The sequence below is a fragment of the Lissotriton helveticus genome, chromosome 5_1 (genome assembly GCF_964261635.1).
Source record: "Lissotriton helveticus chromosome 5_1, aLisHel1.1, whole genome shotgun sequence".
Lineage (NCBI taxonomy): Eukaryota > Metazoa > Chordata > Amphibia > Caudata > Salamandridae > Lissotriton > Lissotriton helveticus.
The window spans coordinates 1918022012-1918042598 of NC_136065.1; the positions used below are offsets into that span (position 1 = coordinate 1918022012).

Here is a 20587-nt window from a genome sequence, read left to right on the forward strand (position 1 = left end):
AAGAGAGTGGAATTTCCACACATTTACACATGAGCATTCGGAAGCTAACAGCTAGATTCATCAAAGTGAAATCGGCTCGCAAAGGGCCAGATTCCGAGAATCTGGCCCTTTGCGAGCGCAATTTTTGCATTTGGGATTCATCATCCCAAATGCAAAAAAACGCAATTATAGAATTCGCAAATTTGCAAGGAATTGCATTTAAGGAATCCCTATTTGAGCTTCCTTAAATGCAATTCATGAAAAATTTAAAAATTGCGAATTCGCAAATTTGGGCCGCTATTTACCGTGAAGTCAAACCTCGTGGTAAATAGCGGAAACTTAGAAAAATGCACTTAAGTGCATTTTTCTAAGTTGTATGTTACACACACACATGTCCCAAGGACATGTGTGTGCGTAACACCAGCATCCAATGTCATTTCAGGGGTGCAACAGGGTGTCCATTGGACACCCCTGCACCCTTGAAATCGCAAAATCAAAATGCGAATCGCTAATAGCGATTCGCACATTGATATGTCTTCCCATTCATTCCTATGGGCCTTTAGGCCCATAGGAATGAATGGGGAGTTATTCCTTATTTGCGATTAGCAATTAGCTAATCGCAAATAAGGAAACTGTAGGAATCGCAATAAATATTGCGATTCCTACATGAATCGCTGCGAGTCTGTAATAGCGATTCCTTATTATTCGCTATTACAGACTCGCAAAACATGCCGATGATGAATCTGGCTGTAAGTCCTCAAAACGTGCTGAAGCAAAGCAACCATGCAGCTCCCATACCACAGTTTGACAATGTGACGTGCCTGGCTATTCCAGCCAGTGAAACTTTTTCTCCAGGGCACGAGTTGGGGTACACGCGGATACACGGGATCCACCCACTATTTTCACCGGGTGGACGCCATCCACCCTGCTTAGAAGTTGGGCCTCACAGAAATATGTTGAACTTTTCCCAGTGTAATTTTGAGACACTGGGACATGTTTTGTCTGCTTTCCATTCCAGACAGCAACGTGCCGGCAGGCAGGGGCTTTTTTCCCCTCTACCTGGGCACATATAAAGACAGAAGTTAAGGGGCCAACAGGCCTCCTTTTGATTGAGTATGGGGCTGGAGGGGTCACGGAACCTCACAAATTTAAATGCAACAGCGAGGAAACAAAAGCACGCTGCTAGTTAAATTTTCACAGGTACTTAAGAGATGCACAAGATGTGCTACATGAGACAGTCAGGGTTATAAGTTGTAGGAGTCAAAGACCCTTTGTAGCTCACTGTGGTCTACTAGAAGGATGAACATTTATTGACTGCCGAAAACAAAAAGATCTCTCTGTTCAAAGCAGTAATCCACTTACATATCTACATAAAATAAAAATCTGTGATATGCATGTTACATGATATGCTTTGCAGGAGACAACTTTAAAAAAAACATTTTATTGCATTTTCAGTTGGCACATGTTAACACATATCAGAGCACTATTGCGTAATTAAGTGGTACATTTATGCTCATAACATTGTATAAGATGCTCACCATGTGTGTTGCGATATAGTGAATAATAAACCCGAAGAAGGTAGCAACAACATAGAGGTTCAACAGCCCCCAATTGCCTAGTCCAACCCCCCTCCACCCCAGAACAATGGGTGATTATGTTTAGCAGGGGACAAATTAATCTTCTAGACTACTTTGATTCAAATTTGGGACTACACAAAACACAGATCTCTCAAACAAATGCGTTAAGCTCCAAAGTTATCTCCCATTATTATAATAATAATAATCCACATTTGTAAAGCGCAAACAATCACCCGTAAGGATCTCCAGGCGCTGGGGGCCGTCAGGAAGATTAAGTAAGCTATTGCCCAGAGTCACATGGTGCTGGGCTAATCTGCCGCCGGGGATCGAACCGTGATCCCCAGATTCCAGTGTCAGTCACCCTGGCCGCGGCGCCACTCCTCCACACCTCTTATTATTCCCTGAGATTTACTGGGCACCTCTGCTGCAGATGCCTTAACTCCATAAAATATTTTAAAATGCAGACTTTGCAACCAGTCAAACAGAACTTCTATTACCATGCTTTTCCTTGTTGCCAATTTGTTTGTGGTAGGGTTTTTAATTTTTTTATTTGTTGAGGCCCAGAGTTTGCGTCAGGATTGCCGCCCTTTTTTGGCACAACCTTGACTCCAAATCTCCTTTGTTACGTGCACTTAAATGTACTCATGATGCACCTGATAAACATCAATCAATCAATCAATGGAATTTGTATAGCGCGCTACTCACTCGTTAGGGTCTCAACGCGCTGAGGGGGGGGGGGTCGCTACTGCTCGAACAGCCAGGTCTTGAGTTGTTTCCTGAAGGAGAGATGGTCCAGGGTCAGCCGTAGGTGAGTGGGGAGGGAGTTCCATGTCTTGACTGCTAGGTAGGAGAAGGATCTTCCTCCGACGGTGGATTTGCGGATTCGTGGGATGGAGGCGAGGGCAAGGCTGGCGGAACGGAGCTGGCGGGTGGGTGTGTAGAATGTGAGTCGGCTGTTGAGGTACTTCGGGCCCGTGTCGTGGAGAGCCTTGTGTGCATGGGTGAGGAGTCTGAACGTGATCCTCTTGTTGACGGGGAGCCAGTGCAGGTCTTTCAGGGGATGTACGACATTACAACGCCCACGCATGCTTTTACATCGCGGTTTTTACAACGCATACCATTACAACGCATATCGCTTTGGGGTGCTGGATAGTGAATAGTTTAATTTACTATTCCAACTCCAGTCCACGTGGACACTAGGGAAGGTTATTGGATAGTAAATTAACCTATTCCCTATCCTAGAGCGCCCCCCAGCGCAATGCGTTGTAATGGTATGCGTTGTAAAAGCTGCGATGTAAAAGCATTGCGTGGTAAAAGTTGCGTTGTAAGTGATGTTTCCCCTTTCAGGTGGGCCGAGATGTGGCTGTGGCGAGGGATGTCCAGGATGAGTCGTTCTGAGGCGTTCTGAATGCGCTGGAGTCTTTTCAGGAGTTTGGCTGTGGTTCCGGCGTAGAGGGGGTTCCCGTAGTCAAGACGGCTGGTGACGAGGGCCTGGGTGACCGTCTTCCTGGTTTCGGTGGGGATCCAACGGAAGATCTTTCGGAGCATGCGCAGGGTGTTGAAGCAGGATGACGAGACGGCGTTGACTTATTTGGTCATCATGAGGGAGGAGTCCAGGATGAAGCCCAGGTTGCGTGCGTGGTCCGTTGGCTTCGGTGCTGTGCCCAGGGCAGGGGGCCACCAGGAGTCGTCCCAGGCGGAAGGAGATGGTCCGAGGATGAGGACTTCCATCTTGTCTGAGTTCAATTTCCGCCGGCTGAGCTTCATCCATTCCGCGACGTCTTTCATTCCCTCCTGGAGGTTGGCTTTGGCGGTGGCGGGGTCGTTGGTGAGGGAGAGGATCAGCTGGGTGTCGTCGGCGTAGGAGATGATGTTGAGGTTGTGTTGGCGTGCGATGGCTGCGAGAGGGCTCATGTAGACGTTGAAGAGGGTGGGGCTGAGTGAGGATCCTTGCGGAACGCCACAGATGACTTCGGAGGCCGAGGAACGGAACGGGGGAAGGCGGACCCTCTGGGTTCTTCCGTCGAGGAACGAGATGATCCACTCCAGGGCCGCTCCTTGGATTCCGGTGTTGCTGAGGCGCTGTATCAGGGTGTGGTGGCATACAGTGTCGAAGGCTGCTGAGAGGTCCAGGAGGATGAGGGCAGCAGTTTCTCCGTTGTCGAGCAGGGACCTGATGTCGTCGGTGGCTGCGATGAGGGCGGTCTCGGTGCTGTGGTTTGCTCGGAACCCGGACTGTGAGGGGTCGAGGGATCCGTTGGTCTCGAGGAAGGCGGAGAGTTGTCTGTTGACGGTCTTCTCGATGACTTTGGCTGGAAAGGGGAGAAGCGAGATGGGGCGGAAGTTCTTCAGGTCCGTGGGGTCCGCGGTGGGTTTCTTGAGGAGGGCGCTGAGCTCGGCATGTTTCCAACTCTCCGGGAAGGTGGCGGATGCGAAGGAGCTGTTGATGATGTTCCGGAGTTGGGGTGCGATGATGGAGTCGGCTTTGTTGAAGATGTGGTGTGGGCAAGGGTCGGTAGGGGAGCCGGAGTGGATGGAGTTCATCAGGCGGGTGGTGTCTTCAGTGCTGACTGGGGTCCAGGTGAAGAGGGTGGTGGTGGGGGGCGTTGGTTTGGTGGTTGGGTCCGTGGTCTGCGCGCCGAAGCTGTTGTGTATGTCGGCGATCTTGCTGTGGAAGAACGAGGCGAGTGAGTCGCAGAGCTCTTGCGAGGGTGTGATGTTGTTGTTGCAGGCGCTGGGGTTGGAGAGCTCTTTAACGATGCTGAAGAGTTCCTTGCTGTTGTGGGTGTTGTTGTCCAGATGTTCTTTGAATGTTGTCTTCTAGGTGATGCGGATCAGCTGGTGGTGTTTGCGGGTGGCGTTCTTGAGAGCGGTCATGTGTTCTGCTATCTGGTCGTGGCGCCAGGCTTTCTCAAGGGCGCGGCAGGTTTTTTGGGAGTTTTTGAGTTCGTTGGTAAACCACGAGGCTTTCCTGCTGCCGGGTCTGCTTGGAGGGTTCTTCAGTTGTTCGAGTTCGTCGCATAGTTGATGAGCCACTGTGTGAGGTTGCGGGCTGCTTCGTTGGGGTCCGTCGTGTTGGTGGGCGGGTTCTGGCTGAGGGCGGTGGTGAGCTGGTCAGCGGTGATCTTACTCCATCTTCTGCGGGGAACCTGTTGCGGGTGGTGGTGGGTCGTGGTTCTCCTGAAGCTGAAGTGGACGCAGCTGTGATCTGTCCAGTGTAGTCCGGTTGAGTGGCTGAAGGAGATGTGCTTGCTGGAGGAGAAGATGGGGTCGAGCGTGTGGCCGGCGTAGTGGGTGGGGGTGTTCACCAGTTGCTTGAGTACGAGGTTGGCGAGGTGATCCAGCAGGGCGGCGGTGTTGCAGTCCTTGTTGTTCTCCAGGTGGAAGTTTGGAAGTTAAGGTCCCCTAGGAGGATGTAGTCTGTGGAGGTGAGGGCGTGCGGACTGACAAAGTCAGCGATGGCTTCGCTGAATTGTGTGCGTGGTCCCGGGGGTCTGTAGATGAGAGTGCCTCTGAGGGTGGTCTTGGGGTCGGTGTGAATCTGGAAGTGAAGGTGCTCGGCGGCGGTGAGGGTGTCGTCGGAGTTGGTCGTGACGCGGATGGTGTTTCTGTGGACGATGGTGATGCCTCCTCCGGTTTGGTTGACGCGGTCCCTCCGGGTGATCTTGTAGCCCTCCGGGATGGCTATGGCGATGTCTGGGGCTGAGGAGGCGTTCATCCATGTTTCTGTGAGGAAGGCGACGTCTGGTGACGTTGAGTTGAGGAGGTCCCAGAGTTCGACGGCGTGCCTGTGGACGGAGCGGGTGTTGAGCAGGATGCACTTGAGGTGGTTGTTGCTGGGGCTCTGCGTGGCGGGTGCGGTGCAGGTTTGGAGGCAGGTGAATTGGCAGGCTTGGCAGGTGAAGGGTCCGTGGGTGCGTTTCGGGGTGGCTCGGTAGCATTCGGGGTTCCGACCGGCATTGAGTGCGTGGAGGGTGAGGGCGTCGTAAGTTAGTCGTGTGCGTAGGCATCGATGAGGACCAGGGGTTCTGGCGCTGGGCGCGGTCCAGGCACGGACGGGTGCAGACGGGCTTGCCTTTGGCGCGCCTTCAGTGCACAATCGGCGCGCCCGCTGCGCGTACGTGCGGGCTCCATATGAGGCCAAGTGGGAGGGAGGAGCAGCTGAGAGGCGGGAGCGGGGCGGCCAATGGGTACAGAAGGAAAAAAGGGGGCGGGGCCGCGAGGGCGCATCGGTGGGAAGCAGGGAGCGGGGAGGGGGCACAACCGGGGTACAATACAGACAAAATATATTGTAGCAGGTAAAAGAAATACAAAATACTAGGAGAGCAGCACGAAAAAATGGGGCAACAGTGGTCAAGACAGACAATATTACTATAGCAGGCAGAAGAAGGTACGAGTTACTAGGAAAAACAGCACGAAAAAAATGAGGGCAACAGCGGTCAAGACAGACGAGCAGCAGAGAGGGGGCACAGAGGCTGGGAGCGAACCTGTGGCCTCAGCTGGCGAGCCGCGTGGCGTGGGGGGTGTCCTGGGACAGGTCAACATATGTGTGAGATCTTAGTATCTGTTGTCACTTCTTGTGATGTCACTTCCAGTGAGGTCACTTCCTGTAATGCCACATGGAATGTCACACATCATGACGTCATGTGCTTTGATGGCACACGTCATGATGTCACTTGCATACTGCCTAACTTGGTCAGTCCCCCCACTTCTGTTTTTTAGGTCTTGGCTCACACAAAATTGGCACACTCATTTAACTTGAAAACCACTAGTAAAGTGGTACTACATGTACTGAGGGCCTGTAAATTAAATGCTACTAATGGGCCTGCAGCCCTCCTTGTACCACTCATTAAGTAGCCTTTTAAACGTGTCTCAGGCCTGCCGTTGCAGCCTGTTTGTGCAGTTTTAAACTGCCATTTCAAGAGTCAAACTAAACATTTTGTCAGGCCAAAACCTTCCTTTAAAATATATATGTCACCCCTATGATGGGGCCTACACAGCCAATAGGGCAAAGCGCAGAGTATCTAAAAAAGTTGGAATGTACTTTTAAATTTTACATGTCCTCGTAGTGAAACACTCTTACATTTCCTTACTACTGCAAGGCATACCTCTCACATAGATAACATTGGTTTACCCCATTACATTAAATAAGTGCTAACTTTCAATTGGGAGCAGTTTCGAATTTGAGTTTGGTGCCTTACGAATTGAAATTTAGAACCCTACTGAACTGTAAAGTCAGATTTTAAGTCACAATTCTGAAAATGCCACTATTAGAAAGTTGGCGTTTTTTTGTCCTAATCATATGGTGCCTGCAGCCTGTACATTGGGTCACATGACTAGGTGTAGCTGGCAGTTGATCTTTGTGAATTGCTCCCAAACAGTGAGACATAGGGGAATAGGTGGTGGCTGGATGGGCCATTTCTAACTTGATGAGGGAGGAGAGCTGTCACCTACCACACTTTGATATCACAAAGGCTCTGCCTGAACACAGTCACAAAGGGGTTGACACTGGTCTTTTGTGCCCCAGACAAGCTGGGGCCTGGGCAGGTAGTCAGGAAATTCCAAGCACCTCTGGGGGTGGAAGCCTCGAGAAACTTCTCCTACTTGAAAGTGGGCACCAGGTATAAATAATGGACCACACACACTATGGGAAGGGCAAGGGAAATCAGGTGGACTAATACGTCCCTGGAAGATGTTTGTCAATCAGCATTGGAAAATCCCACTTGTTTTTAATACTGCCTTCATGCTTCATCATAGGGCACTCATATAAATCATAACACAGACCAACGTCAAATGATGGAGCAAAATTTTTCTTTTAAAAAGCATGAATTAAAATAATTAATTAGCAATTTGCCCTCCCAAATCGATCCTATAAAGAAGAGATCATAATCCTGAGGAATGCCTGTCGACCCCCTAGGGGCTCAGAGAAGGCTGAAACATGTAGATATAATAACACAATTCTTTAGGGGGTATGGATACTAAGAACCCTGTACACCCTAGTGATAATTATTTGAATCGTGCCAGGGGCGGTTCAAAACAAAGATTAAGTGAATGTTCGCCTAAGTAGTTTTATTCACTTTTTTGTGTTGAGAGGATCCTGATCCCAGTTGGGATAAAGGGATAGATTCAATTTCCTCATATGCTTTTGAAAAAAGAAATTTACTCCATCATTTGACACTAGTCTGCACCATAATGTTGATGTGCTCCCCATAATGAAGCATGATACTATCTAGTGTGTGAGGGCAGTATTAACATCAACTGGGATTTCCTAATGCTGATTGACAAGCAGCTCCCAGGGATGGATTAGTCCATCTGTCTTCTCTTTCACTTCCCAGTGTGTGTGTGTTGAAGAAGGGAGGCTGAAGGGAAAGCTTGGACCTCTCGCCCCCGTGTGTGTTGATAAATAATGGACCCAGAGTCCCATATGTGCAGTATGCCACTTGACCTGTGAAAGACTCTGAGGGACTGCTGCGCTGCTCTGCAAGAAAAACTGTTACTCTGTTGCCCTGCTGCATTCTACCCTTCTGCCTGATTGAAAAGGACTGGACCTGCATCTTGAACCCAGGACCACCAGAGTGACTCCAAGGGCTAGATGACTGCCCTCCTGATCAGAACCTCAGGGAGAAAAAAGACTCCAACCAACTTGAACCCATCTCCTGGACTCAGTCTGCTGTGAGTCTTGTCACCAAGTGGTGCCACCCCAGTCCTGGACCCATGGAAGTGGGCCTGAAGGTGCTGCATCGTGAATCATCTCCTTGCAGCCGCATCAGAACTGCTGTTGCACTGTGCATTTTCAATGCAGAATTTTGCATCACAGGCTGCAGCCTCCTCAGAAGTTTAGCTGCATAACACTTCCTCAACGCAAGCCTTCGCATCACAAGCCCCTCATCGACTGCATCCTCGACAACGACGCAAAACTTCGCATCGCAGCCTCTCCGAACCACTGCTCCACAACACATCCTTGACGTGGGATTTTGTATCACAAAACCCTCGTCGATGGCATCCTTGATGACGATGCAGAACTTTGCATCACAGCTTCCTTAGAACCGCTGCTGCGCGACGCATCCTCGACTTGGGGTCTCGCAACGCTTCGCAACCAGGATTTAAGGTACTTTATTCAGCGAGTCTAAATTGGTCGGGAAACATCCTTTACAACTCAACTTTTCCCTGGGGGGCGCTCTAGGATAGGTAATAAGTTTAATTTACTATCCAACACCTTCCCTAGTGTCCACGGGGACTGGAGTTGGAATAGTAAATTAAACTATTCACTATCCAGCACCCCAAAGCGCTATGCGTTGTAAAGGTTTGGGTTGTAAAAACCACGTTGTAAAGGCATGTGATGTAAAAGCACGCGTTGTAATGTCATACATCCAAATTGGTCCCTGTTCCCAGCCTGTACTCCATCACAGTCAGATGAACTTGTAACTGTGTCCTGGTCCAGCGCATCCATATAATCATAGTTGGCACTCTGTTCTTCTAGGCACTATTTTTACTTGTAACTTTGAAATCGCCTATCTTGGTTCCTGTTCTACTGATTGGATTTTTGTCATTTGTGTCTGAAATAATTGATTACATGTTACTCTATTTTTCTAAAGTGGTGTAGGATTTTTCTTGTGTCATTTTTCACTTTATTACTGTATAAAGTGCTGCAAAAATACTTTACACATTGCCTCCAAGTTAAGCCTGACGGCTTGTGCCAAGCTACCAGAGGGTTGAGTACAAGTTAATTTGGGCTTTGCTTGTGACTTAAACCTGCCAGAAATTGTGGTTGCTGCTTGAATAGGGTTTCACTCCCCTCACCCAGTAACTCAATTGAGGCATCTGCCGAAAATTGTGAGATGTCCTGGCCACACTATTTACCGTACCTTTGACATTAATGCATTCTTAATGCGGCGCACAGGACACCTACCACTTTTTACTTAATGTCCCACATCCACCTAACTTTAAATAAGGATTAGACTTCTGTCTATTGTGAGAATCTCCAGTTTGCACTATTATGGAATTTCATAAGAGCAATTGTTACTGTTTAAAATAATTCTCAAAGGTATATTAATGAGGAAATTATATGTACTCCTGAGTCCAAGTTGTTACACCCCCTCAGGCCAGAGTTAAGAACAAGCATTTGCAATGCAATAGGTCTCGCAGCATTAAAGTTTGAGTTACTGGCATTGTAAATGACAATGCTTTGCATTAATTTTTTTTCTTTAATTTGCAATTGGTATATAAACATTGTTTGTGAATGGTTAGCTGTTGCTTATGCTAAGCAACGTTGGCAGTCATATAGAGTGCTAGTCTTGCTTGTTAGAAGCATGCTGATTTAAAGCACTCTGATACCTGCGGGTAAAGTTTGCGCCATATAAAAGTGAAAACTAATAAATAAATAAAAAAAGCCTAACTGTACCACGTCCACCAGACCATAAATAACGTGTAAAAAGAAAAGACCATTCACCATCTCCTTCTAGGAATGGGGCTGCCAGGCCATAGACAATAAAATCCATAAACACCCAGGCACAAACACAATTAACTGTAATTGTTTTATTCGTGGTGTCCCAGAGTGATGTGGTGGTGTCCCGAGTGATGTGGTGGTGTCTCAGAGTGATGAGGTGGTGTTCCCGTCTGATGTGGTGGTGTCCCCGAGTAATGCGGTGGTGTACCCGAGTAATGCGGTGGTGTTCCCTAGTGATGCGGTGGTGTCCCCGAGTGATGTGGTGGTGCCCCTGAGTGGTGGCCCTGAGTGATGTGGTGGTGGCCCCGAGTGATGTGGTGGTGTCCCCGAGTGATGAGTGGTGGTGTCCCCGAGTGATGAGTGGTGGTGTCCCCGAGTAATGAGTGGTGGTGTCCCCGAGTGATATGTGGTGGTGTCCCCGAGTGATGTGGTGGTGTCCCTGAGTGATGTGGTGGTGTCCCTGAGTGATGTGGTGGTGTCCCCGAGTGATGTGGTGGTGTCCCTGAGTGATGTGGAGGTGTCCCCGAGTGATGTGGTGGTGCCCCGGAGTGGTGCCCCTGAGCGCTCTTGACGGCTACAGTGTACCTCTCACACAAGTACTCTTGGCTCAGGATTAGCATACATTAATTCCTGAATGAGGATAGGCAGACTATATTTGTGTATTCTGCTACAGATTTGTTGGTCTGGGGGATTAGGGGCACGGGGCTGGGATCAAATCCTCTTGTATGCTCGTATTAGGATACGGATTTCACTTTTGGAGCGTGGTGCCTTCTGGAGACCATTACCAGCGGGGTTTTTGGCACCAGTCAAAGCTTTAAAAAAAAAAAAAAAAAGTGTGCGATCTTGCCTGGACATATCAAGAAGCCTTCTATACAAACGTTCCTGTCCACCGCCGCAGGCTGCGCACCTCTCCACCCATCTCTTGCCAGCCCGTCTTTCTTCCGTGCCCAGCATGCCCACCCCAAATTGACAACCGCCACCACCAGGCCAGCAGTACCCTCCACCCACTTCGTTTCCTTGCTGACTTTAACTCATTGACACATGCAGAAAGGGATAAACCAGGCACACAGTTGTGCATATTGACAGCACATAGTTAAATAAAATGAAAATGTGAGATTCTCTAATGAAGCTTAAATAGCTGCAAATGTATAAGTGTACACGTACTACATACAAAGTAAATGGTTTCACAAAAGTATATTGATATATTGCATATGGCCACGTAGCAAACTAAAAACACTACTGACACAAGTGTACATTTAAAAGTTAAATAAATGTAGAAAGCTACTAATTGCAGCTTATTTTTTTCACCTACCTAAAAATAAATATGTATAAAGTGCAAGAACATGACAAAAAGAAGGCTAAATAGAGATCTAAATATCAAAATACAGAGCCACATCTAAATATGAAAATACAGAGCCACAAACACTGGAGCCCTCAGAGTAATACAACATAGCCATAAACACGTACGTGGTCATTCAGAGGCATTAGGCCTTCTAAGGATTGTGGGTCAGGTTCACGGGTCAGAGAGAGAGGAATTACTTGCTCCATCCCTTACTTCCGATGGGCACTGTGGTTTCTAGGAGTTCCACGTGGCTCGTAAGTGGAAGAGTAGATAATCCCCTGTTGTGAGGTATGTGGAGTTCTTGAGTCGCGTTGGGTGCATTGAGTTTAAGGGATGACTAGACTCTGTGTAGCAGGCAAAGCAGAGGCGAGTTAACCATTTAATTCCGCGTTTCTTTATGACATGCGCTGCTCTCACTTGCTCTGTAATCATTGTTTGAATGTTCAAGAGCTTTTGTCATACGTTTAAAGCACTTTACAAGGCGAATCTTGCTGTGGCTCTATGTGTGCTTTGCTCTGAGACAGCCATCCCACCTCCCTTTTAGAGGCCCTGTCTTGCCTTTGTGGCTCGGTGGCGCCTCCTGTGGGCCGCCTGTGCATCGCCCCTCCCCAGAGCGAGCCGCCCTGGGCCCAGGCCCTCCGAGGCAAAGATGTGTGACGCTCTCAGAGGTGTGGGTCAGCCTTGCACCATCACCGATCTCCAAACCGCAGACTTGCACGTTGTCAGAAAATGCCCCCGGAATCCCGCCGCGGCCGCACCAGAAGTCAGGCAAGGTCGCCTGTGACGGGGGCGGGGCCGCGTCCGGACCGGAAGAGGAGGCAGGCGGAGTCAATGCGTCTCGCGGCCCGGGGCTCCTGTGAGCGGTGGAGAGCCCCGGGGCCGCCAGCAGGAGGTTGCGCGCTGCGTGTTGAGAGCAGAGTCCCCCGAGATTGGCCAGGTAAGTTCCAAAGGGCTGGGGGGGCTTGGTGCAGTCGTGTGTGTGTGTGTGTATGTATGCTCGTGTGTGTATGTATGTGTGCGACGGTGACGGGGGGGTGCCTCGGTGCACTTGTGTGTGTGTGCGCGCATGTGTGTATGTGGGGGGGGGTGTCTCTGTATGTATGTGCGTGCGTGTGCCCATGTGTGTGGGTTTATGTGTGTGCGCATGCGTGTGTTGTAGTGGAGCTGCGCGCATTGCAAGAAACTTGCAACAGCGCTCGTACTTGTGCGCGTGTCAGTTTGAAATCGCCTCCAAGGCGATGCGCGCGGCAGGATTTTCTCCTGGAAAGCACACACACCGACAATAGGTTCTCGGCGGAGACGCGCTTCCGCGCGCTTAGCCGAGACCTAATAAAAATCAGGGCTTTACAATCTACAGCCCTTATAATAGAGGTCGCCTTTATGGCAACCAATTATTGTGATTTACCTTCAGTTGCAGCACTTCAACAAAGTGTGCCAGGTTGTTTATCCTTAGGAAACCAATTTGTCCGAATAATGTTTACTGCTATGATTAAACAACTGTGGTTTCTTCTCAAATGGATTGTACAGAATAAGGGCCTAGGGAAGACAATCACGTTCTAGTCTTGCACAAAATTGATAGCAACTACACAACTTCAAAGCAACTGTCCGAAGTAAAGGAATTTTTCATTTCATTTTATTTGTAAATTTATCTGGTGCAGACCTACCTACAGGTCCATCGGACTACTTTAGAAGAAACATGAAAGTACAGTAACAATTATCAATTAAGGTTGCGGGTACCAAATAGATAATATATACAAGGAATACAGGAGTACAGATTAGACCAGGAAGGTGTATAGTGACAGGTTGGCAGACTAGCTAGCAGTGACTCCCATAGGTTCTGAAGTAGTGGGTTTTGTGGACTATGTGAAAACAAATTAGAACTTATTCTCAAGTATTTGGGTGGTTGATTCCAGATTCTCTAGGGTTTGGAAGGAGAATGCTGATGTCTTTGTCATTTCATTTCTGGTTTATGGAATTTCCTAATGAAGGCTGGATTTCCCTCAGGTGCCTCTCATGTCTTCTAAGACATGCTGCTAGGAAGGCCCAGGAATAGCACTTTGTGTGTCTTGCAGGCCATTTTAAAGTCAATTGTGCCTTTAAGGCGGAGCCAACGAAAGTCCTTCAGATTAGATGTTATGCGATCACCTTTTTTGCCCCAATGATGAGGTGAGTTGCTGCAGGGAAAATGGCTTTATGAGGGTGAAGAAGGACTTCAGAAGACCACAAAAAATGAAGTTGCTACTGTCCAGGTATGACACGATGAGAGCTTGTGCTGCAGATCTGAAGTTGGTTTGAGGGCTATATACATAAAAAAGCAACTTTGAAAGCCGATTTCTTTTTTAAAGCTGAAAGATTTCTAAATTGGGAGCTATAAATTAAGTTGGTATCCATATCTAGATCGTACGAATAGCGTGAGTACATTATACGAAATCTGGTATGGACGATCGGTGGCCTCAATTGAAGCACTGTATGAGTCGATAAAAAAGAGCATGGAGAAACAAGGCAAAGTGATCCACTAGAGTCTAGCTTATCATTCGTCTTTAAGAAATTAAAAGTTCGATTTTTGTGTTAAAATATTTCATAACTTGTATATTTGTTTGATATATACTTGTTTCAGTACGTTTGTTCACTGTTTTGAGGTTCAAAATGTAGAAACTGTTTAGGTGGGTGTTCCCAGCTTCCAGTAGTGATTTAGGGAGGGTCTATAGATATATTATTATTAATTATTGGGATGCCTAGACATCCCTGTTCATCCAATGGGCTTTTGTTGTGTCACTCAGTTTTCTTCCTCACTCTAAAGCATACAGCATAGGCAGTGGGTCAACCCACTACAACAGTGTGCTTACTTCAGTGTGATGGCAATCTGCTCTTACACAATGAGCGTATACCCACAAAATGTAGTTCCCTTCAGTGCCAGGGACCGTTATGACAAATGTGTGCTTTCTGAGAAAATATACAGTTTTGAGAATGGCAGTCAACAAAAAAGTTATGTTGTGATGCAGCTGCGAAAAAAACCACATTGGTTTCGTGAACTAATGCGACCCTCCTGCCAGATTGTTTTCGCATACAAAGGCCATGCTTGCCTCAGCTTATTTGCGTTACCGTTGTACAGTCACTGCAAGGACGAGAGCGGTGGAATGACCCGCACAGTGGGATCTCCGCTGCCTATAGATACCGCACGCCGTGCGGTGCAGCGCGGGGGCGCTGGCGGTGCTGCTGTCAGGGGCGCTGTGTCTTTAACGCTGTCTCCCGCTCTCTGCAGGCGCTGCGCTGCCGGCTGCAGGCGGCCCGGCCCCGGGATGAGGTGCTGGTAGCCGCGGAGGAGGATGGGAGCGCGATGGCCCTGTCCCAGCTGCTGGCCGAGCTCAGGGGGCGCTACGAGGAGCTTCTCTTCCGCTCGCCTATACCGCGGGGCCTGCCCGACGCCCGCGCCCAGGTAAGACATCCGGGGTGGGGGCGGGGAGGATCCAGGTGGGTGGAGAGGGATACAGAAGGGATACAGGAACAAAGGGGGCATCTACAGGCATGGACAGACTGGGGACATCTCTGGCAGGGACAGGGGGACGGGTGCGGCACTGAGGTGAAGGGGTATGTGCTTTTTAGCCAGGAGCCGTACAGGTGCGCAGGGGCGGGGGTCACAGGGCTGATCTGAGCGGATGGGGGGGTCTGATGCTTTAGAGAGGAGGCGTGCAGGGGAAGAACGGGGCAGTTCATGTCAAGACAGGAAAAGGGGGTGGCGAAAGGCTAGGAAGGGGGCTGGGGTGTCATGGCTGGCATGAATGGGCAATGAGGGTAAAATCAGAAAGGGGGCTCGCTGAGGGGACATACTAGTGAGAACGAAGTGACACTTGGGAGCAACCACTCGTTGGGGGGGGGGGGAGGCAGGAGACAGGGCGGGGGAACCCAGCAGTAGACAGGAGGCATTCAGGGGCACAGGTGGGGCGGGAAGGCTAGAGACGACCCCAGGCAAGGACAGCCTAGGGTGGGTAAGGGTGCATTCATATGAAAGAGGGGGCAACTGCTGTTCTCCGCCGAGGCCTGACGACTGAGACATACAGCATCCCCTGTACCACGAGGGGGCATTGGAACTGAAGCTAAACATCAAGCATGACAATAAAGTATCCACTTCCGGGTCATTACTCCCCTGTAATTTATCTCCTGCAGACTCCTATGTCAGATGTGATACATTGCACTGGGTCGCAGCCAGCATTGCTCCAGAGGGGCCTGGCTTCCGCTAGCACACAGGGACATTTTTCGTGTTACAGCCCCACCCACCTGCAGCAAACCCTCAAAGTCCAAAAAGCCGCCTTCTCAGTCGGTGTACGCATGCAATCTCCATTATCTCCAGGGTGATGATTATTAAAGGCGAGGTTGTGAGTTGCTGCCGCGATGTAAGATTGTAAATGGTTTCAACGCTGGAAGGAAGCCATGGGACTACACCTCTCTGTCGCAACATTCAAATTGCTGTTGTCTTGACAGTTTTATATTTTATGAGTTTGTAATTTCCATATTTTATGTCAGACGAGGCGGGAGAAATTTAATTGAGTTCTCTGGATGCGTTACTGCAACTGCAGGAGTTAAGATCCCAGCCAATCAATTGTGGTTTTTCCTCATTCGAGATGTCACACCTACTAAGTAAATAGTTGTTATAGTTGCAAACTCAGAATAGCAAAGGTCTTTGAGCTCCACAGATGTTACGTTTATTCTTAGGCCTCAAATAATACAAACAGACCTAACTCATAGAAGGAAGGCCCCGTGACACATCCACATTTGTCACTTTCTGTAAATAAATTGATCTTGGTGTCTTCTGCACTTCTGTGCCCTCGGCCTGGTTGCCCCCACGCTCCCCGCCTGCTGCCTGCCTCCTACCTGCTGCCTGACTGCTGCCTGCTGACGCCACTCCAGCCCGGCGCCCCAGCCGCCGCAGGGCCGCCCGCCTCGATCGCCACTCCAGCCCGGCGCCCTTGCCGCCGCAGGGCCGCCCGACTCGATTTTCGCGCCGGTTTTTGCCGCGACCCCGCCCCCCCGCCTGCTGATAGGACAACGCGCTCCCCGCCTCACAGCTGACCCGCCCTCACGGATCCCTTCTTATGACGCCCCCTCAGCGACCGCGCAGCGGACGCGCGCAGCGGGAGCACCGATTGAGCGCCGAAGGTGCGCCAAAGGTAAGCCCGTCTGCGCCCGTCCGCGCCTGGACCGCGCCCAGTGCCAGGACCCCTGGCCCCCGCAGTTCCCAGCCCACCCGCCGGACGTACGACGCCGCCACCCTCAACGCACTCAACACCGGCCGATTCCCAGGATGCTACCGAGCCACCCCGAGACGCACCCACGGACCCTTCTGCTGTACCGCCTGCAAGTTCATCTGCATCCGGACCTGCCTCGCACCAGCACCCGCCAAGACGAACACCAGCAGCAACCACCTCAAGTGCATCCTGCTCAACACCCGCTCAGTCCACAGACACGCCATCGAACTCTGGAACCTCATCGACACCACTGCTCCTGACGTTGCCTTCCTCACGGAGACCTGGATGAACGCCTCCTCAGCGCCCGACATCGCCATCCCAGAGGGCTACAAGATCACCCGGAGGGACCGCACCGCCAACCAGACAGGAGGAGGCATCGCCATCATCCACAGGGACACCATCCGCATCACGACCTACACCGACGACATCCTGACTACCGCCGAACACCTACACTTCCAGATCCACACCGACCCGAAGACCACCCTCAGAGGCACCCTGATCTACCGACCCCCGGGACCACGCACCCAATTCAGCGAGGACATCGCCGACTTCGTCAGCCCGCATGCCCTCCCCTCCGCTGACTACATCCTCCTGGGGGACCTCAACTTCCACCTGGAGAACAACAACGACCGCAACACCACCACCCTGCTCGACAACCTCGCCAACCTCGGACTCAAGCTACTAGTGACCACCCCCACCCACCTCGCCGGACACACAATCGACGCCGTCTTCTCATCCAGCAAAGACATCGCCTTCAGCCACGCCACAGGACTCCACTGGACGGACCACAGCTGCGTCCACTTCACCTTCAGAAGAACGACGACCCACCACCACCAGCAACAGGTCGCCCGCAGAAGCTGGAGCAAGATCACAGCCGACCAGCTTGCCGCTTCCCTGAGCCAGCACCCTCCCGCCAGCTCAGCGATCCCCAGCCAGGCCGCCAACAACCTCACGAAGTGGATCAGCAACTGCGCGGACGAACTCGCCCCACTGAGGACCCCGCCCAGCAGACCCGGCAGCAAGAAGGCCCCGTGGTTCACCGACGAACTCAAGAGCTCCAAGAAGAACTGCCGAGCCCTCGAGAAAGCCTGGAGAAGGGAGCCAACACCGGACAACATGACCACCCTCAAGCTTGCCACCCGGAAGCATCACCAACTGATCCGCGACACCAAGAAAACCGCATTCAAGGACCGGCTGGATAACAACGCACACAACAGCAAGGAACTCTTCAACATCGTGAAAGAGCTCTCCAACCCCAATGCCGGAAACAACGACATCACCCCATCGCAAGAACTCTGCAACTCCCTCGCCTCCTACTTCCACAACAAGATCGCGGACATACACAACAGCTTCAACACCCAACCGACGAACGCCACGTCCAACTCGACCGAACCACCGCCCCCCACCACCACCCTCCGCGCCTGGACTCCGATCTGCACCGAAGAAACCGTCCGCATGATGAACTCCATCCACTCCGGATCTCCGACCGACCCCTGCCCTCACCACGTCTTCAACAAGGCCGACGCCGTCATCGCACCCCACCTGCGGGACATCATCAACACCTCCTTCACCACCGCCACCTTCCCTGAGAGCTGGAAGCATGCCGAACTCAGCGCTCTACTCAAGAAACCAACAGCGGACCCCACCGAGCTCAAGAATTACCGCCCCATCTCGCTGCTCCTGTTCCCAGCCAAAGTCATCGAGAAGACCGTCAACAAGCAGCTGGCCGCCTTCCTCGAGACGAACGGATCCCTTGACCCCTCACAGTCTGGCTTCCAAGCCAACCACAGCACCGAGACCGCCCTCATCGCTGCCACCGATGACATCCGAACCCTGATGGACAACGGAGAAACAGCGGCCCTCATCCTACTAGACCTCTCCGCGGCCTTCGACACCGTCTGCCACCGCACCCTAGTGCATCGCCTCAGCAACGTCGGAATCCAGGAGAAGGCGCTGGAATGGATCATCTCCTTCCTCGACGGAAGAACACAGAGAGTCCGTCTACCACCGTACAAGTCAGAGGCCACCGAAGTCATCTGCGGCGTCCCTCAAGGATCCTCGCTGAGCCCAACCCTCTTCAACGTCTACATGAGCCCCCTCGCGGCCATCGCACGCCAACACAACCTCAACATCATCTCCTACGCCGACGATACCCAGCTGATCCTCTCCCTGACCAACAACCCCGCCGCCGCCAGAGCCAACCTTCACGAAGGAATGAAAGAGGTAGCCGAGTGGATGTCGACCAGCCGCCTGAAGCTGAACTCGGACAAGACGGAAGTCCTCATCCTGGGATCCTCGCCCTCCGCCTGGGACGACTCCTGGTGGCCCCCCGCCCTGGGCACCGCACCCAAACCGACAGACCACGCACGCAACCTGGGCTTCATCCTGGACTCCTCCCTCTCCATGACCAAGCAAGTCAACGCCGTCTCCTCGTCATGCTTCAACACCCTGCGCATGCTACGGAAGATCTTCCGGTGGATCCCCACCGAGACCAGGAAGACTGTCACCCAGGCACTCGTCACCAGCCGACTGGACTACGGCAACGCCCTCTACGCCGGAATCACCGCTAAGCTCCAGAAGAGACTCCAACGGATCCAGAACGCCTCAGCCAGACTCATCCTCGACATCCCACGACACAGCCACATCTCCGGACACCTAAGAGACCTGCACTGGCTCCCGGTCAACAAGAGAATCACCTTCCGTCTCCTTACCCACGCACACAAAGCTCTTCACGATCAAGGCCCGAGCTACCTCAACAACCGCATCAACTTCTACGCTCCCAAACGACACCTCCGATCAGCCAGTCACGCCCTCGCCGCCGTCCCCCGCATCCGAAGAACGACAACAGGAGGAAGGTCCTTCTCCTACCTGGCCGCCAAGACCTGGAACTCCCTCCCGACCCACCTGCGCCTGACCCAAGACCACCTCGCCTTCAGGAAGAAGCTCAAGACCTGGCTGTTCGGGCAGTAGCAGCACCCCCCCCCCCCCTAGTGCCTTGAGACCCTCCGGGTAAGTAGAGCGCTCTATAAATGCCTATGATTGATTGATTGATTCTGTTGTATCGTGTGACAAGCAAGAATATTGTTACAACTTTACATCGCATTTTCTGGTTGCTCAACAGCACACTGTAGGGTTGGTCTAGACTACAGGGCTGCGCACATGGTGGTCGATGCATTGATGCTGTCAACCTCTGGCGTGTTCAGCGTTGGTCCACAACGGCCGAGACTACAGCATGGGAGATATTTACAAGCAGTTAAGCTAATGAGAATCGTGGTTATCCTGAAAATCTGACATGGATCCAGCCCAAGCAGCCTAACGGTGGGCACCCAAGCTCTGGGAGGGCGGGTGCCGCCTTTAAGGCTCGGTGATAGGTTACCACAGGAGGTCCAGGCAGCGATTCTAAAGACTGGGGCCTCCTCGCTTAGGATGGTAAAGAGGTGTGTAAGTGAGACCCAGTGAGGCATGATTAGGAAGGAATGGGCAGCAAGATTTAAGGATAGGGTCAATCTGTTTCGGGGTGGCTGAGTGATGGGGTACCCATTTTGATAGAATTAGAAGAGAGCGAGCCTAGGAAGCCAAGCTATAGGGCAGGGGCAGGCAGTGGTGCCCATGGATGGGTGGTGGACTACAGCGGTGCAGGCAGAGAGGCTCCCCCGTAATAGGCGCTCGGTCCCCATTTGGTAAAGTGTGAGTGGGGCAAGCAGTGAGTGTTAGTGTTCACCTCTGCGGCGTGAGTAGTATATATAGGTGTAGGCAGTGAGGCCGGTGCCAGGGTCTCCCTGTCCCTGTGGTAGTATAAAGTAGTGCATGAGTAACAAGTTTAGAGGTGCAGGCAGTGAGTTTCAGGATTAGCTGCTGTATACCTACCTGGTCAGGAAGGATAGAGAGAACATACAAGGATCACAGAGATGCGGCCATCTCACCTGGTGAAAAAGTTAGAGGGGAGTAAGCTTTGGGGCCCACGGGGAGAGGTGATAAAGTAAAAAATGCGTAGGTTGTG

At 51.3% G+C, this 20587-nt stretch overlaps 1 protein-coding gene across 1 annotated transcript in view; it reads left to right on the forward strand.

Moving 5' to 3' along the window:
* The window catches only part of KRT222 (keratin 222), a 299136-nt gene that overhangs the window by 204877 nt on the left and 73672 nt on the right, over positions 1 to 20587 (forward strand). The window contains exon 5 of the mRNA XM_078645497.1: positions 14607 to 14780. Within this exon, the coding sequence (XP_078501623.1) occupies positions 14607 to 14780 (174 nt within the window). The remainder of the gene's footprint in view (positions 1 to 14606; positions 14781 to 20587) is intronic.